Raw genomic sequence first — 26,042 nt, 5'->3', positions numbered from 1 at the left:
GTTGTTGGGGGGCGATATGCTGACTCTGTAAACCGCTTAGAGAGGGCTGACAGCCCTATGAAGCGGTATATAAGTCTAACTATTGCTATTGCTAGTCATAACTTGGCTATTCCGGCAGGCCTGGGGCTGTTGACCTCACGAATGAGGTCCAGCCCCATCTAGATTGAGTGTATGATGTGTTGCTTTTTAATCTGTTTTGTTCCTTCCTTATTTTTAACTTTTTATCTTTTTAGTCCTGTATTTTGTAAGCCGCCCGGAGTCCTTCGGGATTGGGCAGCATATAAATTCATTAAATTTTAATTTACAATTATTTCTTCCCTTATCCTTCCACTATTTTCAATCCTCTTTACCACTAAACATGGCCCAAAAGCCAGTCTTTTCTTCCTAGGAAGAAACAGTACCTGATCATCATCATCACCATGGACAGATTTGATAGCTGAAAGAGGTTAAATTCCTGAAATATTAGAAACATCACCTGTTTAGCTATACAGAGCTATATGAAATCTCGTTCAAAAGTCCTGTGGAATGTCAGCAGAGTCCCCCAAACTCTTATCTCTCAAGCATTTCCATTTGTGCCAAAGGTTAGGCTAGATATACCTCCATTTTAAACCTGCCTATCTTCAGCCCTGTACAGCCCCATCTCTAGAAGATGGCAAATTGCTGAACCTAGTCAATTTGGCCAAGACCTTTCTTTGATTGAATGGAAAACCATATGCTCCATTTTTCCATGAATCTGGGAGCAGTCAGGAGCAGTTCCTAGAGCTACTGGCTTCTAAGGGGATTAGAAGAGGGAATTTATTTTTGTCCAGCAGAATGTGGGTCTTCCAGGTCAAGTACCATCACTTTCCTTTCTTCAGGCTGCCTTGTCGGTCTTTGACCAGCCTAAAGCTCGGTAGAAGCCACGGACAATACGGTACATCCAGATCAAATTGAGCACTTCCAAAGCAAGGCTTGGCCCAATCCAGGCCAGTTGGACACCCAGGCCTAAACGTTCATATTCAGGAGTTCCATACCAAGAGTACACCTGCATATAATAGCTGGGGATGACAGCAATGCGCACCATAAAGAACGCTACCATCATAGCAAAGCCATTGGCCAGAACAAGACTTGAAGTACGTGGCCAGCCAGCTGCATCCAGGAACCACCTGAGGGAACACAAAATGTAAAAAAAAAAAGAAATCAAATGGATGTCAGTCCATTCAGATTCTCTGCCTCCCCCAGTAAAGCAAGAGCATAAAAATCACTCTCAGAATTACAACAGGTAATTAAAATCGTGGCACGACAAAACCGCGGTCCACTAAAGCGCGCCCGATTAAAGCGCATTGCTGACGTCATCAGCAGCGCGACAACAACGACCGCGGAGAAAAAAGGGCGCTTTAAAAGCGCTTTTAAAGCAAGCCGATTCACGTAAAAGTAAGGGTTAGGGTTAGGTTTAGGGTTACGTTAAGCGTTAGGGTTAGGGTTAGGGTTAGGTTAAGGGTTAGCGTTAGGTTTAGCGTTAGGTTAAGGGTTAGGTTTAGGGTTAGGTTAAGGGTTAGGTTTAGAGTTAGGTTTAGGGTTAGGTTTGGGGGGGTTAGGTTTAGGTTTACGCGTTAATTTTAGCTTTACCGCTCACAGCGTGCTGTTTTCGTCGCGCTGTGATGACGTCAGGTACGCGGTTTCGTCGAGCGCGCTTTAGTCGACCGCGGTTTTGTGGTGGAACCATTAAAATAGTTCGATATGTCCATGCAGCAGGCTTGAAGTGTTGAACTCAACTTTAATGGGGAATGGGCGACCACTGTCCTTCCCTAGAAGATAAACCCAAGGGCCCCTTTATCAAATAACTGGTGCATGTTCTTGGGCAAGCTATTGAATTCACCCGTTTTGTTTCTGGTATCACCAAACTCACCGCAAATTGACAAAGGGTGTGGAGAGTTCCGAAAGGAGACGGAAGTTGGCAAAATAGGGAAGCACTCCACGACTCTACGGCAAAGGAAAGAAATATCTCAGATTTTGATTTTACCATCCCATGGCCATTCTAAAGGTGTTGCCTTTTTCAGGGAATCTTCAAAGTTCCAAGCAGAGATCTCAACTCTCCCCTTCTCCCAGAAAGAAAGAAAAGCAAAATATATCACTATATAGCAGGGTTCCGATATCTCAGGGGCTGCCCCAAAGAAGAGGGAGTCAAACTATTCTCCAAGGCACCTGAGAGTAGAACAAGAAGCAATGGATGGAAACTAATCAAGGAGAGAAGCAACCTAGAACTGAGGAGACATTTCCTGACAGTCAGAACAATTAATCAGTGGAAAAGCTTGCCTCTAGAAGTTGTGAATGCCCCAACACTGGAAGTCTTTAAGAAGATGTTGGATAGCCATTTATCTGAAATGGTATAGGGTTTCCTACCTAGGGAGGGGGTTGGACTAGAAGACCTCCAAGGTCCCTTCCAACTCTGCTATTCTATTCTATTCTACATTAGACAGCAACAGAACAGATGACAAATATAGGCAGACATTCTGCTACCACTAAAATGTTCCTTCTTTGTTCAGAGATAAGTTTCAATATTTACATTTAATGCCACAAAGTATATTCATAAAAGTTTAGGCTGCAGACATAACATCGATCCTTTTACCATGAAATAATGGGTACTTCCAATTTAAAAACAGTCAATAAATCTGTTTGGAAGATAAACTGAGCCTCTTACAATTTTATTCCAATTTATTTCTTATGTTAGCTGTTTCTAAAACTAATTTGGTTTATCAAATTTTTGATGATCTGTTCAGTGGTAGTTTATTTAACTTAAGCACTTACTCAAGCTTTTTGGCCCTGAGGCCTTTGTTAAATTCCATGTCTCTTATAGGTTTCAAAGGAAACAATTTTTCCTCTCCTCTCCTCTCCCACTTCCACTTCCCTTTCAATGAAAATAATATTTGAACAATTGGGTCATGTTTTAATTTTATATATGAAATAGATTTTAAGATTTCTTTTTTCCTTATTAAATGTAAATTTCAACATCACATAATTTTATCATCGATGCTATTTTTCTTTACTTTAATTGTTTTCAATATCTATCTATAACTGTGATCTCTCTTTTTCTCCCATAACTTCGTGCTTATTGGACATTCATATCCAATTCTATGTGACTCATAGGAACCTGCAGGATTTGTAGAGAGCAGAGGCATTTTCTTCCCTCTTCTCTCTTCACTGATATGTAGTGATTTTTTAAATTCATATTTCCAGATGAAAAAGGAACTTTGAGGAGAAACTGCATATTTTATTTTTACCTGGGTTCTCTGCCACTTTTGTTGAAGTGGTTCATTTTCTGAAGAAGTATGTTTGGCTACATGTATCTTACATATATGTGTCCCCAAATGATCAGAGACAACTAGAGATCAGGAAGGCCCAAATCCGTTTGGATTTTATGATAGATTCACAAAGCCAACTATGATCTTTCTTTTCTTACATGGAATCAAAGAAGATTTCAGGAAATTGTTTTATAATTTCTGTTATATTGGCTTAACATTTGGGCACAACACAGTTGATCCAAAACTATTGGACAAATGTAGGGATGATATACCAAACTTCTTGTTGGGTAGAAAATTCAAACTTCTAACACTAAAGAGAACTTTTTTTCCTTGGGGTTCCACACTCAGGTGTGATAACTTCTAGTTTTTAGCATAACCTGGGGATATAATTACTGTACTAAACCCTGACTTTCCCCTGTCTTGGCTTTATTCCAGTTCATTATACGATTACTCTGAAGGACGCTTGAGTTTTAAAATTGCCATAAGGAGGTTTCAATGCTGGATTCGTTAAATCATCTTTTATTCCTAATATTTATTATATCAAATCAAATCTTTATTGCGGTCGTAGACTAGCATAAATTTATTTTTTGTGACTCATTTGGAATAGGTCTTACCCTAAAATAAAAGTTATTTTTATTTTGGAATAAATCATGTAGAAACTCCAGCTCTCTAGTATGCTTTTCTTTCCTAAGCCAGGGAATGTCCTCCAGATCACAAAATGGATCAGTAGGGCAGAATTCCAGAGGAACCTCTTTGGCCCATTGCATCTCAGACGCATGGACAAATGTAGTTTTAAGGGAAGTCAGACATCTCACCTTTCTGGTTGAGAATCTATAACATGAACATGACCTTAAAGGGCACCACCAACACCTTCTCCTCCAAAGAGTTCCATCCCCCCACTGTACAGAGAGTCCTCAACTTACGACAGTTCATTTAGCGACCGTTGAAAGTTACGAAAGCACTGAAAAAAGTAACTTATGACCATTTTTCAAACTTACAGCGATTGCGGCATCCCCACGGTCCCCTTATAAAAATTCATATGCGTGGCAACTGACTCATATTTATGACAGTTGCAACGTCCCCGGGGTCATTGCAACTCTCTTGACAAGCCAAGTCAATGGGGAGGTCAGATTCCCTAAACAACCATGTTACTAATTTAACAACTGCAGTGATTTACTTAACAACTGTGGCCAGAAATGTTGTAAAATGGGGGCAAAACTCACTTACCAAGTGTCTCTCTCTTAGTAACAGAAATCTTGGGCTCAATGGTAGTCCAAGACTATCTCTATATCAGTGTTTCTCAACCTTGGTGACTTTAAGTCCTGTGGACTTCAACTCCCAGAATTCCCCATGCTGGCTGGGGGATTCTGGGAGTTGAAGTCCACAGGACTTAAAGTCACCAAGGTTGAGAAACACTGTAAGCGTCCTCTGAATTAGGACAAAAAAAAAGCCAGGTGATCACTAGATGGCAGCAGAAAGTTAGAGTTTGCCATCATCCATTCATTTCTACTGCATAACCTAAACCAGTGTTTCTCAACCTTGGCAATTTGAAGATGTCTGGACTTCAACTCCCAGAATTCCCCAGCCAGCGAATGCTGGGAGTTGAAGTCCGGACATCTTCAAGTTGCCAAGGTTGAGAAACACTGACCTAAACTATATTGCCAAAAGTATTGGCTCACAAGCGCTTCTGATTATGTGGATGGGTGAGCGAATACTTTTGGCGATATAGTGTATGTCTCTTCATTCTTAGAATTGCTTTTGCAGCTCTGGGATTTGTGCAATTAAAACAACCGATAGGAGATTCCTGTCTCCCCCTTCAGGCGATTGGTAGGGACCAGATGAGGAATAATAGAGAGCCGAGGTGGCGCAGTGGTTAGGGTTAACCCTAACCCTTGTGATACACCACTACTCACTTCTCTCCATATTCATTAAGGCCTACTCATTGAGTACAGTTTTCAGCCAGCTACTAATCCATCTGGTGGTGGTGTTCTCTATTCCACATTTTTCTAGTTTACCAAGAAGTAGGTCTACTTTGTTAAATGCAGCACTGCAGGCTACTTCAGCTGACTGCAGTTCTGCAGTTCGGCTGTTCAAATCTCACCGGCTCAAGGTTGACTCAGCCTTCCATCCTTCCGAGGTGGGTGAAATGAGGACCCGGATTGTTGTTGGGGGCAATATGCTGACTCTGTAAACCGCTTAGAGAGGGCTGAAAGCCCTATGAAGCGGTATATAAGTCTAACTGCTATTGCTATTGCTATTGCTATTGCTATTGCTATATCTATCTATCTATCTATCTATCTATCTATCTATCTATCTATCTATCTATCTATCTATCTAGAGCCGAGGTGGTGCAGTGGTTAGGGTGCAGTACTGCAGGCCACTTCAGCTGACTGTTATCTGCAGTTCAGCGGTTCTAATCTCACCAGCTCAAGGTTGACTCAGCCTTCCATCCTTCCGAGGTGGGTGAAATGAGGACCCGGATTGTTGTTGGGGGCGATATGCTGACTCTGTAAACCGCTTAGAGAGGGCTGAAAGCCCTATGAAGCGGTATATAAGTCTAACTGCTATTGCTATTGCTATAATAGATGGAAACTGATCGAGATGGCAAACACCAGAAAATGTTGGCTCGTAGAGGTGCCGAGGCAATGGATGCTGCGGAATGCGCTGAAGTAGGTTGAAGAAGCATGGCCTTCTTTCAAAAGGATGAAGGGTAAAGTCCCCTCTGCCCCTCCCCACCCACCAGAAAAATTAAAGGACCCTGGAACTAACCAATACGTATCCATAAGCATAGAGCGCCACCAAGTGGTGGCACACGAAAAGAGAATCCCCCAGGGTCTTCCAGTAGCGCACTAGCAGCAACAGATCTGGAATTCAGAGCAGAACACATGTTCATAAACAAGCACCGTGCTTTTATTAGAAAATAAACATATAGAAAATAATTTCATATTTAAGAAATCAAATGCAAGAGTAAGGTGATTCCCCCCCACCCCCATTGCTTCTTTCAGCTCTGCTACCTGCAGGGATTTAGCAGCTGAGGCTTTTCCAAATGTGGGTAAGAAAGTTTCTATCTTTCTAATTTCTTTCTCCTTTTTTATTCTGCCATTAGTAGCACAGGTACATGGCAAACACTGGCGGTGTAAGCATTGAGGTCATCATGAACCCAACCCAACCAATATTCGGCATACAAAATGCCCTTCATTGGCAAACATCTTACATGCCGTCCCCTCCAATCCTTTCTTAAAGAGACGTTGAATTAACAGGGACTCAGCAATCCCCTGATTCCTCTGAGTAAATAATTTCAACTAACTAAACTGTCCCAAACAAAAGATTTGGTCAAACCAGAGGGAAGGAGGAAAATTTGCTTTAACACAGAGAGTCCCTCCTGTTTGAGGAAGTAGATCTCATCAGCTAATTGAACACGTGAGATCAAAACCTCGCTGGAAAGATCCAGTCAAAACCAACCTCAGAAGATCACAGGGGGGGAAAACCGTCCTTGGAATGCAGCTGGGCAACAGACTAATCCCAGCCAAAAGTGAAGGGAGGGGATGCTGAAACTACTGAAAGGAAAATAATTCCTAAGAGCAAAGGCTCTTAGGGAAAAGGTTCTTTGAACAAACTATGATCAGACTCAATATCTTTTCTCAAGTTGGTTAAAACGTAGCTCTGCAATCTGTGCCAGCCTTCTTGGGCATCAAAAACAGGGAGCACTGAGGAGCAGGGCAAATTATCGTAGCCCTGGCCCCATTTTAATGGGAATTGGATTTTCAGTGGAAAAAGGGCCTTAATTCACCTCAAATTCTTCTAGTATTTTTTTAAAAAATCTTGCCTGATACTTAATTTGATAGGCAATTACAGGTAATATCACTTACACCAGTACTCACTCACTTTTGATGCTAACCCTACCCCAAAATTCACATACCTCACACATTGATCTATTATTTAACAAATTAATATAGCTGCTCAATTCACTCATAGATGCCTCCAATGCTATGGATTTTTTTAAATGTTGTAAGCCAATTACCTATCAAATTATCAAACGTTTAAAAACATTTAAAAAATCCACTGCATAACAAAAACACATAACAAACTCCCCTCCCCATGGTTGCAACAGCACACTCAAATCAACCACTTGATTGGCTTCCACTTGGGGTTCCCAGGCCTGTTGCAAAACCATGTTTTTAGGGCCTTTTCGAAAAGCAACATCTCTATATATAAGAGTTTGTTGCCCCAGCAGTCTTTAAGTCTGGCAGGCAAGAGTTAAGTTGAAAACCTGCCCCAGTTTTAATGATAAAGTGACCAGTTGGAGGGCAAGCCAATATTATACCACTCTTCATTCCTAGAACTGGGGTGGGAAAGTACTTCATATGACATAAAAAAGACGTGGAGATAAATGGTTGGGAGGGAAAAGCAGAGGAAGAATTGGAGGGAATGCAAGAGTAGGAGAGAGGGGAGGAAAGGGAAGAAGAGGGGAAGAGCAGAGGAGAGGAAGGGGAAGGAGAGAAGGGAAAGGAGCGGAGGAAGGAAGGAAGGAAGGAGAGAAGAAAGGAGGGAAGGAAGGAGGGAAGGAAGGAGAGAAGGAGAGAAGAAAGGAGGGAAAGGAAGGAGGAAGTGAAGGAGGGAAGGAAGGAGGGAGGGAAGCAAGGAGGGAAGGAAGGAGGGAAGGAAGGAGAGAAGGAGAGAAGGAGAGAAGAAAGGAGGGAAGGAAGGAGGGAAGGAAGGAGAGAAGGAGAGAAGAAAGGAGGGAAGGAAGGAGAGAAGAAGGGGGAAGGAAGGAGGGAAGGAAGGAGGGAGGGAAAGAAGGAGGGAAGGAAGGAGAGAAGGAGAGAAGAAAGGAAGGAGGGAGGGAAAGAAGGAGGGAAGGAAGGAGAGAAGGAGAGAAGAAAGGAAGGAGGGAAGGAAGGAGGGAAGAAAGGAAGGAGGGAAGGAAGGAGAGAAGAAAGGAGGGAAGGAAGGAGGGAAGGAAGGAGGGAAGGAAGGAAGAAGAAGTAGGATTGTTGTAAAATAAGATGGGTGTATGGGATGGTAAGAAAGCAATCTCAATTATATTGTCAATTGTAGGGGAGAAAAATTGTTACAAATACATATTATTAACAACAGTTATGAGATCATATAATTGTGAATGTATATATGAGAAATATTTTTTTTTAAAAAAATGGTTGGCTTTAATGCTGCCTATGTGACTGACGACAAGCGGCAGGTGAGCAAATATTGTAGAACTAAGGAAATAATAGTTATTTTTTTCATCTGGTTTCATGTATTATTTCTATGGCCCTTTTAGTGTATGTGTATGTGTGTGTTTGTGTGTGTTGCAGAGGGGACTTGAAATTCTTCTATAGCTGGAAAACGTGGCACACACACACACACACACACACAGACACAGACACACACCTTGCAAACATCAAATAAATGGCTTATTTTTCCATACCTCCTGCATGACCAATATATTGTTTTGTTTATTTGTTTATATGTATTTAGTTTCTTGTGGCCTATAAACTGTATGATTTTTTAAAAAATTGTAGTAATGGATCAAAAATAAAATAAGAAACGGGGCATCAAACTCAGTTCTTCCGAGTCCAATCCAATTGCTCCTCTTTAATGGTTAAAGTCAACCACTTTCAGAAAAATGGCCAGTGTACATTTCCTATAATGCAGTGTTTCTCAACCTAGGCAACTTGAAGATGTCCGGACGTCAACTCCCAGAATTCCCCAGCCAGCGAATGCTGGCTGGGGAATTCTGGGAGTTGAAGTCCGGACATCTTCAAGTTGCCTAGGTTGAGAAACACTGCTATAATGGGTCCCATTTCAAGAGATTCCCCCCTGGCTTAAAGGGAGACAAGGAAACGAAAGGCATACAACGTTTGAGGACATCACGGGGGCAGTGGTAGATTTGTTCATTTTTATTTAGACATCTGGATCCCACTTGAAAACTTGGCTTTCCGTCAAGCTGAAAAGTTGTTCAAAGCATCGTGGGGCAAAATGACTGAAAGGAAAAGTGCAACAATAAAAAATACTCCCCCCCCCCCCATTGAACTGACTACACAACCTCAACTGTCTTCAGTTAACGCAATTCCTTGCAAAGCTTTCTCCCTTCCACCTCATTGCATCGTGAAAAAAAGAAGAGGATGGAGTTCCTGGCAGTCTTGCCTTAATTTAATTATTTTGGATACAAGCTACTGGAAATATCTTAGTGGAATAATAACTGTTTGTATGCTGCAATGTACCTCATGCAGTAGGTATCCCCAGTGGCTGAGAGGGAGGCAGGGGAAAGAGAAGAATATTAACAAAGATGATTATTATACGTTCAGGATGAATACGGCAAGGAAAATATTCCCAGCAAATCTGAAACCTGCCTTGACAGTTACCCCAGCAGTGAAATGGGCAGCATATAAATTTAATCAGTAAAATAAAATAGGAAAAAAGGAGGGAACTCAAGAGAAGAGAATGGAAGGAGGGAAGGAGGAAAGGAGGGAGGGAAGATATGAGAGAAGGAGGGGGGGAAGAAGAGAGGAAAGGGAAGGGGAAGGAAAGGAGGAAGGGAAAAGAAAGGAGGGAAGGAAGGAGGGAAGGAGAGAAGGAGGGAGGGAAGGAAGGGGAGTGGGAAAGAAGAAACAAGGTAAGGAAAGAGGGAGGGAGGGGAGAAGATACCCAACCTTTGATGCCTATAAGGATTCTGATATTATGGGAATGTCTTGAAACACAGTCAAATGTAAATAGCAATAGCAATAGCAATAACAGTAGACTTATATACCGCTTCATAGGCCTTTCAGGCCTCTCTAAGCGGTTTACAGAGAGTCAGCATATCGCCCCCAACAACAATCTGGGTCCTCATTTTACCCACCTCGGAAGGATGGAAGGCTGAGTCAACCCTGAGCCGGTGAGATTTGAACCGCTGACCTGCTGATCTAGCAGTAGCCTGCAGTGCTGCATTTAACCACTGCGCCACCTTGGCTCAAGCGAAACAGTGGATGTTGTATTGTCTTTTACCAGTTATTGGTTGTTGTATTTTTCTTTTACTAATAAAAATACTTTAATAAAAAAAAATTAATCAGTAAAATAAAATAATAAACCCTCTAGCATACCTTGTGAAAACCAAAGGTGTGGTGCTTACCATAGAGCAGGTAGCCACAGGTGACCGCTACATTCAGTTTGACCAACCAAGGATCTCCCCTGCAGGAGACAAGATCAAAAGACAAAGATCCGGTCTTGAGAGAGGGACCCCTTGCTGCGTTTATCAGAATGACACAAGCACTGGTGCAGCATTGCACTAGGCCTCCTCTGGGTGCCGTCAACGGGACAATGCCGGCTGGCGACCACTCGGGGGAGAGCCTACTCTGTAGCTGCTCCGGCTCTGTGGAACGATCTACCTGAGAGACCGCCTCCTGCCGATCACCTCCCATAGACCGATTAGATCTCACAGGTTAGGTCTTCTCCGGATCCCATATGCCAGCCAATGTCGGCTGGCGACTCCCCAGGGGAGAGCCTTCTCTGTTGCAGCTCCAGCCCTCTGGAACGAGCTCCCCGTGGAGATCCGGACCCTTACTACCCTCCCGGCCTTCCGCAAAGCCGTTAAGTTTTGGCTGCTCCAGCCCCACGGAAACTGTGACTGTTGTGTATTTTAAAATGTTGTTTTGTTTATTTATCCCCTTCCCTTGTTTATTGTAAGCCGCCCGGAGTCCTTCGGGAGTGGGCGGCATACAAGACCAATAAACTCAACTCAACTCAACTACCAGCAGAGATCCGGACCCTTCCCACTCTCGTGGCCTTCCAAAGAGCCACCAAGACCTGGCTGTTTCGACAGGCCTGGGGTTGCTGATTTTAAAAATCAGGTCCAACCCCCAGTTAAGCCAAATGTATGTTGTGTGTTTTTTAAACTGTGTATGTTTCTTTCCTCTATGTGTTATTTTATTTTATTTCGTATTTTGTAAGCCGCCCGGAGTCCTCCGGGATTGGGAGGCATATAAACTCATTAAATTGAGAATTGAGAATTTTTTTCTTGTATGTGTGTGACTTTATGAAATACCAAACAAAACATGCAAGGTTTCTTTCACAATGATGCAATACTACTTTCATTATTCTGTTCCATTCCCTCCCCCAATATAAAACAGGAGCATAAAACCCTCATAAAACTAAATAACATCCTACTCTATAGAATTATTGTAAAGGATGCAGTAATAAATTTGGAGCTGTAAAAAAAAAAGCTATATTGTTTCTACCTTCTCCTAGATTCAACCATCTTTCTTTGTTCTCACGTCTAGTAATAATACGGTTCTGGACTACTGTATATGGTTAGTTCTGTTATTTGAAATGCCCTTAGAACTCTCTCTTCATTTTTCAAGGTAGAAAACCCCAATCTTCAACTCAAAATGTCCATGAGAAATGGCAATCCCCAAGAGATTATGAGCAAAGGCATTAATATGTTTGCATGAAATTCTAATTTAAGACCAAGATGTTTGTCAGCAAAATGTGATCGGGGACAGGAGTGTAGTTGCTATAGCAGGAAATATGAGAAAGGCTTGAGAAAACTTGAGAGACCGCCTGCTGCCAATTACCTCCCAAAGACCCATTAGATCCCACAGATTAGGCCTCCTCCGGGTTCCGTCTACCAGCCAATGCCACCTGGCTATTACCCGGGGGAGGGCCTTCTCTGTGGCGGCTCCGGCCCTTTGGAACGAACTCCCCGCAGAGATTCGGACCCTCACCTCTCTCCAGGCCTTCCGAAAAGCCGTTAAAACCTGGCTGTGTCGGCAGGCCTGGGGTCGATGAGTTCCCTTCCCCTCTCGATTGTGTGTCTGTTGGTTATTTTAAAGGCTTGTATTTGTAGTTCTTGTGTTTCCCTTCCCCTCTTGGGTTTGTGATCCGCCCTGAGTCCCGCCGGGAATAGGGCGGCATATAAATAAAACGAAACCTAAACCTAAACTGTTACATCAATCTTTCAACTGCAGCCACCTTGAAGAGTTGGGAAGACAAAGTTAAGATGGCTAGGACTTAAATTCTGAAGCACAAACATATACCTTTTGAGCCCCGTATGCTGCGTTAGGCTTCATTTTAAAAGAGCAACTCTAGTCAAGCTGTATTTGTGAGTCTTTTGCATCCAAATAAACCCTTGAATGAAGAGTTCAGAATTAAGAGGGCCTGACTTTCAGCCATGCCATGTGCAAAGCCAAAGAACAAGGAAACTGGACAAGTGAGATCAAGCAGGAATCGGGGAGGAAGAGCAGAAAGAATAAGGCGTGCGATAGACAGAGGTAGTAACGGCATCGATGCCTCCTTAGCTATAGAATCTCCCATCAGCTCAGCCCATTCATTGAAACAGGAGGTATAGTTCTATGGAGCAGTGTTTCTCAACCTTGTCAACTTGAAGATGTCCGGACTGCTGGCGAATGCTGGCTGGGGAATTCTGGGAGTTGAAGTCCGGACATCTTCAAGTTGACAAGGTTGAGAAACACTGTCCTAGACACTGAATTGTTTATACGCGAATGCTGGCTGGGGAATTCTGGGAGTTGAAATCCGGACATCTTCAAGTTGCCAAGGTTGAGAAACACTGCTATGGAGCACCCATGGAATGGGATTAAAGAAAGGCGTGATTATGGCTTGGCCAGGAGTGTTGGCACCTTTTTAGGCTCAATGCCAAGGCCAGTTCAGATCCTCTTGCCTGGAGTGACCCTGTTTCCACCCCTCACATCCTAAAACCCAAGTAGAACAAAGGCTTATTCTTTTTCAGCATAAAACAGTCCTTGTGCTTCTCAGCACAATGAAAACAATCATAGGCACCTCCTCTTCTTCCTCTCTCTCTCTCTCTTGCCAGCGGAGATCAGGCAGCCAAATCTATACATGCGTGCCCCCCACGGAGGCATGCATGCAAGTTGATTGCCTGTTATTTCTTACCAGATAGGGTTGGCATTTACAGCATCATCATACCAGAGGATGTAGAGGCAGAAGAGGCCGACAATCACCGCATGGAGAGTAGACACACATCTGGAGAGGAGAAACACGTAAGGGTTATTCTATAATTGCAACACTAACTACACAATCTCTCTCTTGCAATATGCACGCGACTGTTCTGTGCGAAGTGCACTAGGCGTGGAAGGAAACCTCTCAGGTTCCATGGAGATTCTTACAGTGGAAAGGTGAGGGAACCGCAAATCTCGCAACCATTCGTCCAGCCACATCCACCAGAGCCTCTCTCTACCTGGAATTCCATTCACTCTGCTTGACCGCAGGGAGGCTGGAGTAGCTGGGGCTCAAGGACAAGGACAGCTGAGGGCTGAGGGCTGAGAAGGAGAACTGGAAGGCTACGAAGCTGCCGGCCACAATGCAGTAACCCAAGCGGGTGAAGTCCTCCATTGAGTTTCAGCAGCACCTGCAAGTAGACGAAAGGGTCTGTTCGGAGCAGAAAAATGGAGTTGCTAGACCAGTGTTTCTCAACCTTGGCCACTTGAAGATGTCTGGACTTCAACTCCCAGAATTCTGAGAGTGCGAATGCTGGCTGGGGAATTCTGGGAGTTGAAGTCCAGACATCTTCAAGTGGCCAAGGTTGAGAAACACTGTTCTAGACCCTCTTCCAGCAAAAGGCCTCAGAACAAAGGGGAGAGACAAAAAAAGACCATTTTTTTTAAACAGAGAAAAGATCGAAGAATCAAGACTGAAAATCACGACAAAACAAGACAGAGAAAATAAATAGTTGTATGATGAAAAACTCTCCCTAAATCTGGTTTTGTAATATTGGGAAAGGGAAGTCGGTCAAAACTGGATCCTGGTGTGTGTGTGTGTGTGTGTGTGTGTGTGTGTGTGTATCAAAAGGAAGCATTGAAAAAAATGTGAGAGTGTTGGGCTGGACCTCAGCCAGAATGTTAAATTCCTCAAGAAGGTGGCCAACGTATGATTAATCAAATTCTCTCCGAAGAAAAGAGAAATCGAGGCAAATAAACATGGGGACAGCAGACAGTATGTACCACATGAAAAAATTACAAGGACATCAAATGGATTCTGAAGGGAGACAGTTAAGAGAACTAATAATAATTAAAAACCACTAGGCAAAACCAAAATACAGCCAGAAAATTGGCATAGTCATCTTGCAAAGAAGAAACCAGTTCTATGTAGGGCTAAGAACATGAAAAAGGAAAATAGCAATAGCAGTTAGACTTATATAGCGCTTCATAGGGCTTTCAGCCCTCTCTAAGCGGTTTACAGAGTCAGCATATCGCCCCCAACAACAATCCGGGTCCTCATTTTACCCACCTCGGAAGGATGGAAGGCTGAGTCAACCTTGAGCCGGTGAGATTAGCAATAGCAATAGCAGTTAGACTTATATACCGCTTCATAGGGCTTTCAGCCCTCTCTAAGCGGTTTACAGAGTCAGCATATTGCCCCCAACAACAATCCGGGTCCTCATTTCACCCACCTCGGAAGGATGGAAGGCTGAGTCAACCTTGAAGCCGGTGAGATTTGAACAGCCGAACTGCAGAACTGCAGTCAGCTGAAGTAGCCTGCAGTGCTGCACCCTAACCACTGCGCCACCTTGAAAGGCCCCTACTGAAATTGATCACTGCTAATAAACAACAGACAATTACTAATACTCCTAATTGGCTACTAATAATAAGGGACAGATAATCCTAATAATAAAGGATAGTGGAGGAAAATATCAGGATGAACCATTCAGTCCTTGTTCCTTTTTCACCCACCAATAGCATCACAGTTTAATTGCCAAAACGTTTTTGCTCACCCACAGACCTACCGACTCCCATGATAATCCATATTGTGATTACAGCGTGGATTTATTAATCTGTGTTAAGTCATTAGCACACTGGATTGCTGACGTTATCTTTACCTTACTTCAGAGTAAGTACATGTACTAAGTAACTATTTGCTGCAATACAGCAATACAGCTAATTCTATATGTCTATTCATTTTTTAAACCCAGGAATTCATTTAATCTATTTTTGTATATGGTTTGTATGGCCACCCGTATCACACAGGTGATTCTGAGTGTACAAAGATCAGAAAGCAAACTTGTAGCATTCAACCTCAACGCCCAACGATAAAATAGCAAAATCCAAGCTGTGTAATTGTTTGCCGCTGACCATTGGGAGATGGGCTGCCTCCCTTTACTTGAAAATTCCTCAGAAAGAGTCATGAGTTTATTCTAAAGTTTGCCTCTCACCTCAACTGAAATCAAGCTTCTTATACAGTACTATTGCTCACAAGACATCCTGTTCCCATTCTTCGCTCGGAAATCCTTTTAAATGTTTTTAAACCTTCAGCTAATCCAGATCCCTTCGTCTTTTTTCCTTTTGCTAAATATGCAGAGTAGTTCCACTCCTTCCTTCCCAGGGGGCCAGCAAAACGGAGGAGACCTTTTTTTTTAATCCCACCCCTTTGTGAGCAAAGATCACTGGTACTCCTCACTTAATGACTTCAATTGGGACTGGCAATTCCATCGCTAAATGGCACAATTCTGCCATGCTGACTGGGGAATTCTGAAGACCACCAAGCTGCCATGGTTGAGAAACACTGACAGAGCCTCTAAAATACAATCAGCAAAACGCAGAGCGCTTTGTTATCCTAAAGTCTCTGGAATGCCATCCAGTTATATAATTCTAAGAGAAAGCTTTAATTTTACAATTAGACTCCAAACCTTGTTGACACATATAACACATCTCCACACGTGACTGCTCTGAACCTCCCCACTTTGAGGAGCTAAACAGAGAGAAAGAGGGCTGAATTTAAAGCAGCGCCTCCACCATTATAACTTTTATTTAAATAGGGATAGCTTGATTTCAAAGCAGGAAAGTGCCATAATCCTCGTGACGTTTTTCATTACCTGTATTCTTTTTCACCTAAACGCCACACTTCTTCCCACAACGGCAAGCTTCTTAAAGCTGTCTCTTCATCTAGCCTAAAAGTTCTTTCGAGTTCTTTCTTGATTTCAGCCACAAGATGCCCACAAAGCATTCCTTCAATTTGGGAGATAGATGAACATATTATTATTATTATTATATACTTTATTCATAAAACATGAAACTCAGCCAACTGAACATTCAAAAATGTATCACAAATACCAGTGACTGGTGCTAATGGTTGATACGGTTCGCTGCCAGCATCCTAGGTATCAACCAAGGACCTTCTTAAAATATAAGATGTTGCACTGTTTTTTGCAGTTCTTCTGGTATTATTGCAGGAAGCTGCAATTTGTTGATGCATCTTATAACATTTTTGGACATGGTACCAAGTGCCCCGATGACAATAGATATCACTTTCACATGCTTCATCCATAGCTCTGTAGTTTTGATGGCCAGGTCATTATATTTCATTATTTTTTCTAGTTCTTTTTCTTCAATTCTGACATCTCCTGGAACAGCGATATCAATAAACTGTACACTTCAGCCTGTGATATCTGGCATGTTATGCTCCAAATGACAATCTGTTTGTATTCGAAAGTCCCACAAGATCTTCACCTTCTTATTTTCGATAACTTTTTTCCACTTTATCTTCCCATGACTTTCTGGATACAGGTAAATCATATTTTTTACATAATGACCAGTGGATTAATTTAGCAACTTAGTCATGTCTAGCTTTGTAATCTGTTTATGCAATTTTGCTGCATTCACATATTAAATGTGAAACAGTTTTGACTTTGTTATTGCAAAGTCGAAAGTTTGGGTTGTCAGTGGATTTTTGTATCTTCGCTTTCATGGCATTAGTCTGTAGTGCTTGTTCTTGAGCAACCAGTATTAAACCTTCTGTTTCTTTCTTGATAGTTCCCATCTTAAGCCATGTCCATGTCAAGTTGTCACCACATTTTCCTTCAATGTTTTTCAAGAGCTGTCCATACAAATCTTTGGTTTTCCATCTATTTAATCTGTCATCCAGCTGTTTTTCCTTATATTCTGCCTTTGTTTCTGTTGTTTTTATGCTGTTCTCCATTTTCACAGCCTGCAGCAATTTTTCTGTACTTTGATGCATTTGCAATAGCCCCCTGCCCCCTATTTTTCTTGGCAGGTACAACTTGTCAATGTCACTTCGGGGATGTAAAGCGTGGTACATATTCAAAAGTTTTCCAGTCCAAGTTTTCCAGTTCAGCCAGAGTCCAGTTGATGATTCCCGCTGAGTAGTGTATCACTGGAACTGCCCATGTATTATAAATGTATTTATTAATGTATTAATTATGTTTCCAGCATTCAGCTTTGATTTTAATATTTTGTGAACCCTCCTGATGTATTCCTTTTGCGTTGACTCTTTGAATTTTCCATTCAAGATGTTATCTTTATGCCTTTGTACTTGTGACCATCATCCTTTGCTAATGCTTTCACTATATTTCCATTTCCCAGTTTTATTCCTTCTGGTTTTTTTTTTCCATTTTTTCCTTGCTGCATGGTTAATATAGCATATTTTTTAAGTCTAAAGTTCATTTTGATTATCGAGTTCTAACCAGGAACTGTTAAGGTCACGTCGGAGGATATAAGCTGTTCCAAGTAGGGTGGGTTTTTTGTAGAATCAGAATGTTAAAGTCCGATTAATTTAGAATTTTCAAATAAGAGAGGTAGCCTTTTAGGTATTGCTCCAAGGGCTCCAATTACAATCGGGACAACACACGATTTCTTTTTCCACAGTCGCTCAACTTCAATTTGCAAGTCCTGGTAGTTTGTCATTTTTTCTCGCTGCTTATTCATGCACACAATAATTCTATTGTTGTTGTTGTTGTTGTTAAAATATACATCCATACTGTGTGTAGACAGAGTTGGTTCTGGGTATCATTCATATTAATCCAATTTGCAGTAACAATATTAGCAATCCCTACCACATTTATCAAATTTATGTGATCCTCATTATATTGTTTAAACATAAACAAAAAATGCCTAACATCCGTAAACTTTTAATCTTTCTAGCTATTATTTATATTCATTCCATAAACATTTATATTCTAATATTTCCCCTATCTAATTTTATTTCTGCCTCTTTCAGCTTACAGTCAGGCTACTTCAATATTTAAAGGGCAATTCTTTCTATCCAGCATCTCTTCTCCTCTTTAGGGCTTCAATTCTTATCCATTTTTTAATTTGCCTCCCACACTCCTCATCTTTGTCTCTTATCTTCAGATAGATGAGCATCTTATAACATCAAGTCTGAGCTGTATGGCGGAAGGAGTTAAGACTGCGATGTCACAAGCAATGAAGAAGGCCTTGAGAAGGCTCCTGGACAATCAGAAGTCAGGAAGGTGGGTATAAAGACACAGACCAAGTCACTACCCACTGGAGGCATTATTTTTCATTCAACACTCAGATATGAAACACTGCAGTTTTAGACCAGAAAAATTAAATATTGATATTTAAGCAGTGCCCTGCTGGAATGTGCGCCAAGAAGCTCATCACTCTGGCAGAAGAACTGCCTGTTCCTTTAGTCTAATCTTTAATCTTTGCACAATTAAATTTGGCCAGTTGTTACAAAATACTCTTAATGGGTATTCAAAGGATTTGCGGATTAACAAAAAAAACAAAACAGTTCAACTTATTGAGGCATAAAATATATTCTTGTGCACCATTGTCACCCTTTACCAAAAGCCCAGCAGAGTACAAATCAGAAAAACAATATGCTCTGCGAGATGATTAAGCAGATAAGCCTGATTGTTTTGGATGGAGGGTTAGGTTGCTTCCCTCAGCCCATTCAAATGGAACACTGCTGCATTTGAAAAACGTACTTTGCATGTTGCAATCTGTTTCAAAAGTCTACTAATGACTTGGATCTACAATAAATGTATCAGGAACATAAAGAAAAATTTGGAATGATTAAAAACGATATAACCGTGGCTGTCAGAGATTAGTTTTCCATCACGTATGGAAAGGATTTCAAGAGACAGCCGCGGGGTTTTCACAGCATTTAATTGCCTGAGTTATATACAAATGTATATGCATATAAATCATTGTCAACCACACAAAATGCATTTGCACAATATACGTGGTCCGTGATGGTGAACTTATGGCAGGGGGGCCAAAGGTGGCACGCAGAGGCCTCTCTGTGGACATGAGTGGCATCACCAACTGCTCTTCTGGTTTCCGGTGAGCACCCACTAGCTGGTCTTCGTGGGTCCCAAAGCATCAGAAAACAGCCCCCAAAATGGCCCAAAAAGAGGCTGTTTGGGGGGCATTTTCAGGCTGTTTGTTTTTGGCCTGAAAAAGGCTGAAAATTGGCCTGAAAATGGCCCCAAAACAACCTGAAAATGCCCAAAAGATGCCCCCAAAATGCCCCCAAAATAGACACGTGTGTGCCACCTAGCTGGTGTTCAGGTTTCCAGCACTCCAGCACTGGCACACACATGCACAGGCATTCCGGATTGGGCACTCGGTGCCAAAAAGGTTTGCCATCACTGTACTAGGTTAAACTGTGGTCCGATAAGTTCTGTGTTATGTGAACACATCAGAAAAGATTAGATGCTCCAAACAATCAATCCATCAGAATAGAGCTGGAAGGGACCTTGGAGGTCTTCTAGTCCAACCCACTGCTCAAGCAGGAGACCCTAGACTATTTCAGACAAGCGATTGCCTAGTCTCTTCTTTAAAACTCCAGTGATGAAGCGCCCAAAACTTCTGGAGGCCAGCTGTTCCATTTTTTCATTTTCATTTTCCCTTTATTTGTATGCCGCCCTTTTCCCTGGGGGGGACTCCAGGGCGGCTCACAGTTCAAAAACAATACAACATATTAAAAGAAGGCACAACAGTCACACAATTCGAGTGGGGTCAGAATCTTAACCCCAGGCCAGCCGGGACAGCCAGATCTTTAGGGCGGCGCGGAAGGACTGGAGGGTGGTGAGGGTACGAATCTCCATGGGGAGATCGTTCCAGAGGGTCGGAGCAGCCACAGAGAAGGCTCTCCTCCAGGTAGTTGCCAGTCTGCACTGGCTGGATGATGGAATTCGGAGGAGGCCTAATCGATGCGATCGGATCGGTCTAGTGGAGGTAATTGGCAGTAGGCGGTCTCTCAAGTTCCACTGGTTAATTGTCTTCATTGTTAGGAAGCTTGTCCTGAATTCCAGGTTGCTCCTCTCCTTGATTAGTTTCCATCCATTGTTTCTTGTCCTGCCCTCTGGTGCTTTGAAAAATAAATCCTCTCTGTGACAGCCTCTCATATACTGGAATGCTGCTATCATGTCACCACTAGTCCTCCTTTTCTCTAGACTAGCCAATTCCAAATCATGCAGCCATTCTTCATGTTTAATCTTCAGGCCTTTAATCATCTTAGTTGCTCTTCTTTGCACTTTTCCCAAAGTCTCCACACCATTTTTGTAGTATGGCGAGCAAAATTGGTTGCAGTAGTCCAGGCGTGCTTTTACTAGAGTTTTTATAAAGCGCTCCTAATACTTCATGTGATTTTGATTCTATGCCTCTGTTTGTACAACTAGGGATTATATTAGCCGCCGCGTTTATCTTTAAGTGATTGTCCTCTAGGACTTCAAGGTCGCCTGTCAAATTACTGTTTTTGAGCCAGGTTTTGCCTAATCTATACCTTTGTTTTTTTTTCAGCCCAGGTGTAAAATCTTGCTTTTCTCCACACTGAATTTCATTTTGTTAGATATGGTCCATTGTTCAAATCTGTCAAGATATTTTTGGATCCCGAGCATGTCTTCCGGGGTGTTGGCTATTCCTGAGTGTCATCTGCAATTTCGAAGAGTTCCCCTTTTATTTTATTTATTTATTTTATTAATTAGACTTATATACCGCTTCATAGAGCTTCCAGCCCTCTCTAAGCGGTTTACAGATTTTTTTAGCAAATTGAGTCAGCCTATCGCCCCCTCAGTCTGGGTCCTCATTTCACCCACCTCGGAAGGATGGAAGGCTGAGTCAACCTTGAGCCGGTGAGATTTGAACAGCCGAACTGCAGATAACAGTCAGCTGAAGTGGCCTGCAGTACTGCACCCTAACCACTGCGCCACCTCGGCTCCTTATTCCCTCATCTAAGTCATTTATGAAGATATGGAAGAGTACTGGGCCTAAGACAGAACCTCGTGCTACCCCACTGCTCACTTCCCTTCATGTAGATGTAATTAAGGAGTACTCATGTAGTATGGTTTATGAGCCAGTTACAAATCCATCTGGTGGCCATGCTTTCTATCCCACATTTTTCTAGCTTACCAAGACGTAGGTTGTGGTCTACTTTGTCAAATGCCTTGCTGAACTCTAAATATGCTATGTCCACAGCATCTTGCTGGTCTACTAATTTAGTCACTTTGTCAACGAATGAAATAAATTGTTTTTTCAATATCTGTTTTTCAAACCCGTGCTGGCTATTAGCAATAGCAACAATAGCACTAGCACTTAGACTTATATACCACTTCACAGTGCTTTACAGCCCTCTCTAAGTGCCAGCCCATTGGCCCCAAAAATCTAGGTCCTCATTTTAACCACCTTGGAAGGATGGATGGTTGAGTCAACCTTGAGCTGGTGAGATTCGAACTGCCGAACGGCTGGCAGTCAGCAGTAGCCGGCCATGCTGTATTCTAACCACTGCACCACCACGGCTCATCCTAGTTATGGAGCTTGCCGAGGTGGCGCAGTGGTTAGAGTGCTGTACTGCAGCCACTTCAGCTGACTGTTATCTGCAGTTCAGCAGTTCAAATCTCACCGGATCAGGGTTGACTCAGCCTTCCATCCTTCCGAGGTGGGTAAAATGAGGACCCAGATTGTTGTTGGGGGCTGACTCTGTAAACCGCTTAGAGAGGGCTGAAAGCCCTATGAAGCGCTATATAAGTCTAACTGCTATTGCTATTGCTATTATAACTTTGTTTCTAGTTTACAGATCTGTTTTTTGATCATTTTTACAGTATCTTTTTCACTGTATCTATAGCCTGGTTTCTCTAGTGCCCATCTGGACATGCTAGCACTCTGCATTCTGGATTTATATATCACAACATGCAAAACATTTTTGTTGCTTCGTGACTAAACATGTTACACCAACTCATATCACAACTTACTGCGATGCGTGAGAGTGATCTGTAAACTGAACAGATTCCTGAAGAGATGATCCCCGCACAAAGCCATTGCCCCAGAGATACAGCTGTCAAGAGAGTTTTTCAGGTAGGATTGAAACCGATTTACCCAGCTGCACAATCTGGAATCAGGGACTTTTATACATCTGCTTTCAGTCTAAAGGAATTTTGGACTGAAGGGACCGACAGAACAATAGGATGAGCCCCTTTCTTGTTTTTTCTGTACTATTTACCTAGGGCAGCTGGGTACGCCTGTTTCTACCTCTTGCCTCCTATAGAGATATCTATAGGAAATGATTACCTGCTCAGGTATTCAGCCACAAGTACCCACTAATCCAGTGTTTCTCAACCTTGGGGACTTTAAGTCCTGCGGACTTCAACTCCCAGAATCCCCCAGCCAGCGCAGCTGCGCTGGCTGGGGGATTCTGGGAGTTGAAGTCCGCAGGACTTAAAGTTGCCAAGGTTGAGAAACACTGCACTAATCTATACAATCCTGACATGTGTGCTTCCTTTCAACATGTTCAAACAGTAGCCTATTGATAGGGGACTTTCTTCCCCTCCTCCCTTGAAGAGTCTTCAGTCATGGTTTGTTACACCTGGAAATTTTTTAATATTCTAGTTCTATTTCATAAAACATATTGTCTTTATTACGTAAGCCATCTTGGCTAGCTTCAAATGTCCAATTTCAATTGCAGGATATAAAGTTTGAACATCAAATGTAGCAGATGTGCTTCATCCAGGAGCCGCCTCAACATATTCAGGCTGCAAGGGACTCTTACATTCTGACAATAACAATCCAATTTAGGAACCAGTGAGCCTTTCCAGGGGTGAAGCAGAACCAGAATGTTGAGTACTATTTTAACTCTTATGTATTGTTTTATGTTTATTGTTTATACCCCCCTCCTATTTTATGTAAGCCGCCCTGAGTCCCCGCGGGGAAAAGGGCGGCCTATAAATATTAATAAAATACTAAAAAAAAAAAAAATCAACTTTTTAACTTTTCCTTGCTGACCCCAGAGAATGATCTAAAATATATTCCTTTCCCCCATCTATCTTTGCTAAATTATGCCCTGAGTTAAATATATTCCATGCTTATGTCGTTTTAAATTCTTGTTTGTACCCCCCTTCCCTGGTTGAGTTGCAAGCCGCATATAAATAAAAATCAATCAATCAATCAATCAATCAATGCTCTCAATTAAGAAGTGAAATTTTTCTTTGACCTGCAATTTCTTTTCCCAAATTCTCTGGACTTGGTGTGGTGGCATTTTGAGGGTGACATTTCCTAAGAAGACCCTGGGGAGGAAGCGGGAGGGGGCTTTCCCCCGTTTTTCGACCCTGATTTGTACAGGCTGACAAAACACACGCGAACAGAACGGTTCTCCTGATGCAATGCTTCCACGCGACGTGTTAGCTCCGTGTGTCCCGCCCAAGGGAGCTTCTCCACTCGGAGCCGAGTTATGGCGATGGAAGGGGCGAGCGTGCCAGGCTTAGTGCCCAAAGCGAGGACCTGCCAGCGCCTCTGCTGTTCGGGATCGCGACCCCCCGAAACGTTGCTTTGCAAGCCTTTCCTCCTCCAGCCCTTTCCTCCTTTCCTCCTTTTCCTTTCCTTTCCTTTCCTCCTCCAGCCCTTCGCCCGCAGGGAAAGCCCGCTGGCTTCGACTCGACCCGCCATGGAAGCTTGGTCGCCCTTTGCTCAAAACGGCCCCCGCCCCAAAAGAAACCCCACGGAGAAGAGCCGGGAGCTCGTCCTGCCGCGCGTGGGCTACTCACCTCCCTCCAGCCGCCGGGTGCCTCTTTTTCGGCCGGGGAGACGCGGAACGGCCGCGAGGCTGAGCCCGTCCAGGCGAGGCTCCAGTCGGACGGCCATCCCCTCCCCCCGAGGGACTAGCGCCCCCTCCGCTCCGGCCAATCCACCGCCGCCTCCTAGCCCCGCCCTGCAGGCTGGCAGGGGGGAGACAGCAGCCCAAATCCGGGGTGGGGGGGGGGGTGGGACGGAGGAGTCTCCCCCTTCCCCGCGAGTGCCACGGCCACGCCGAAGGAAAGCTCCGCTCCACGGGCGGCAGATTGGGCTCCGTTCCCAGGCTGCAGATCTTCCTTTTGGGGTTCCCCCCGCTCCCCTGTTCCTCGGGAAACGCTCCGCCTCCCGCCCACCTCCCCCCCCCCCGGCAGACTGCGACAGGCATAAATCCCCTATTGGAGGCAAGGCGCTTCCTCCCCCTCTGGGGTCCCAGGTCAGCCAGCAGCCCCAATGGAGAGGAATGACGGCTCGTGCAACCCACCCCCCCCCCAACTACCTTGCCTCCTGTGCCCCCCCCCCCTCCCGGCTTTGCCATCGAACGCAACGGAGAGGGTCCCGGGGAGGAAGGACGCCCCCTGCCGCCGCCCCCGCCAAGGTCCTTGGCAATTGAATTCGGCACCGCTCACCTGCCTGCCGATGACACGTGTCACGTTTCCTAGCAGACAGGTATCTTCCCTTTCACCTGGAAAGGCTCCCTCCTGACTCCACGAGACACGGGAAGTTGTGGGTTTCAATGAATCGATTCTGCAGGATTCACCCTGCTTGCTAAATCGCACCTCGTGTTTATTGGGATTTTACACGAGGCCTCAATCACAAACGAGCAAATTACAATTTGGCCGGAGTGTGTGAAAACTAGTTCATGCAGTGATATGTGTTTTTTTTTATAATTTATTAGATCTGACTAAGGAATTTGTTTCCTGGTGGAACGCAGCCGCACGAGCGATCGTGGGTGCACCGCGCTTCACCCACGTAACACCTATCCTCCGCGAGCTGCGCTGGCTACCTGTCAATCTCCGGATACGCTTCAAGGTGCTACTTGCCACCTATAAAGCCCTTCATGGTAGTGGATCTGGGTACTTGAGAGACCGCCTTCTGCCGATTACCTCCACACGACCCATCAGATCTCATCGTTTAGGCCTCCTCCGAGTTCCATCCGCTGGCCAATGCTGACTGGCCACCACGCGGAGGAGAGCCTTCTCGGTGGTAGCCCCGACCCAATGGAACGATCTCCCCGTGGAGCTTCGTACCCTCACCACCCTCCAGACCTTCCGCACAGCCCTTAGAACCTGGCTATCCCGTCAGGCCTGGGGCTAAAGATTGTAACCCGCCCGAATGGTATGAATGTTGCGTTTTAATCATGTACTGTCTTATATGTAAAAGTCTGTCCCCGCCTTCCTTTTGATTGTGAGCCGCCCTGAGTCCCCCCAGGGAAAAGAGCGGCATACAAATAAATAAACTCATAAACTCATATGTGTGATCAGCCCTGGTTTTATCCTTTGTGTGATAAGCAACATCCTTTGTGTGGTAGGTTGAGCCAAGGAAAAAAAAATGACACAAGTCACCAAATGAATTCTACATTTGAGATCTTTAGGTCAGTCAATCCAACATTCAAAGAACTAGGATAGTGGCACATATTACTTAAGACATCTTGAAATGTTTGGGTTTCGCTCATTGTTTTGAGTGATGGCTTAGTTCAAAAAAAATATCAAGTCACTGACCGAACCTGTGCATTGTGCTAAAGGGCAGCAGAGCTGGCTGGAGAATTCTGAGAGTTGAAGTCCACAAGTCTTAAAGTTGCCAAGTTTGGGAACCACTGTGCTAAACTATGCTATGTTTAATTAAGTTTGGTTGAATAAGCTATAACTGATTAGATTCACCCATTACATACAGACATAAAAGTGTGAATAAAAACTATGATCACAGGACAAGCATCCTGAAACTAAACATGTTACATTAGGACCTGATTTATATCACAGGATTAAATTAT

At 43.5% G+C, this 26,042-nt stretch overlaps 1 protein-coding gene across 3 annotated transcripts; it reads right to left on the bottom strand.

The window, feature by feature from the left end:
- Positions 1–318: 318 nt before the first annotated feature.
- On the bottom strand, positions 319–24,133 carry LOC116503845 (TLC domain-containing protein 4-B-like). 3 transcript variants are annotated; one of them, XM_032210509.1, is made up of 8 exons: positions 24,028–24,133; positions 16,102–16,234; positions 13,471–13,641; positions 13,167–13,256; positions 10,390–10,448; positions 6,051–6,145; positions 1,889–1,962; positions 319–1,145 (listed from the first exon to the last, which is right to left on the bottom strand). In XM_032210509.1, the coding sequence occupies exons 3-8, from the start codon at positions 13,623–13,625 to the stop codon at positions 854–856; spliced, it is 765 nt and encodes a 254-aa protein (XP_032066400.1). In that variant the 5' UTR covers positions 13,626–13,641; positions 16,102–16,234; positions 24,028–24,133; the 3' UTR covers positions 319–853. The 3 variants fall into 3 exon arrangements, with proteins under 3 accessions (XP_032066400.1, XP_032066402.1, XP_032066401.1); XM_032210511.1 differs by lacking the exon at positions 16,102–16,234 and having other exon boundaries at positions 13,400–13,641; positions 24,028–24,128; XM_032210510.1 differs by lacking the exon at positions 16,102–16,234 and having other exon boundaries at positions 24,028–24,125.
- Positions 24,134–26,042: the final 1,909 nt, after the last annotated feature.

Source organism: Thamnophis elegans, chromosome 2, assembly GCF_009769535.1.
Source record: "Thamnophis elegans isolate rThaEle1 chromosome 2, rThaEle1.pri, whole genome shotgun sequence".
In the NCBI taxonomy this organism is placed as follows: domain Eukaryota; kingdom Metazoa; phylum Chordata; class Lepidosauria; order Squamata; family Colubridae; genus Thamnophis; species Thamnophis elegans.
This window is presented reverse-complemented; position numbering and strand designations above follow the sequence as displayed.

Excerpts from the sequence above, each read along its gene's own strand:
- LOC116503845 (XM_032210509.1), bottom strand. The coding sequence starts at position 13,625 with ATGGAGGACTTCACCCGCTTGGGTTACTGCATTGTGGCCGGCAGCTTC. Across the intron at positions 13,257-13,470 it reads CAGAGTGAATGGAATTCCAG|ATGTGTGTCTACTCTCCATG; the intron begins GTAGAGAGAGGC and ends TCTCCTCTCCAG. Across the intron at positions 1,146-1,888 it reads ACACCCTTTGTCAATTTGCG|GTGGTTCCTGGATGCAGCTG; the intron begins GTGAGTTTGGTG and ends GTGTTCCCTCAG.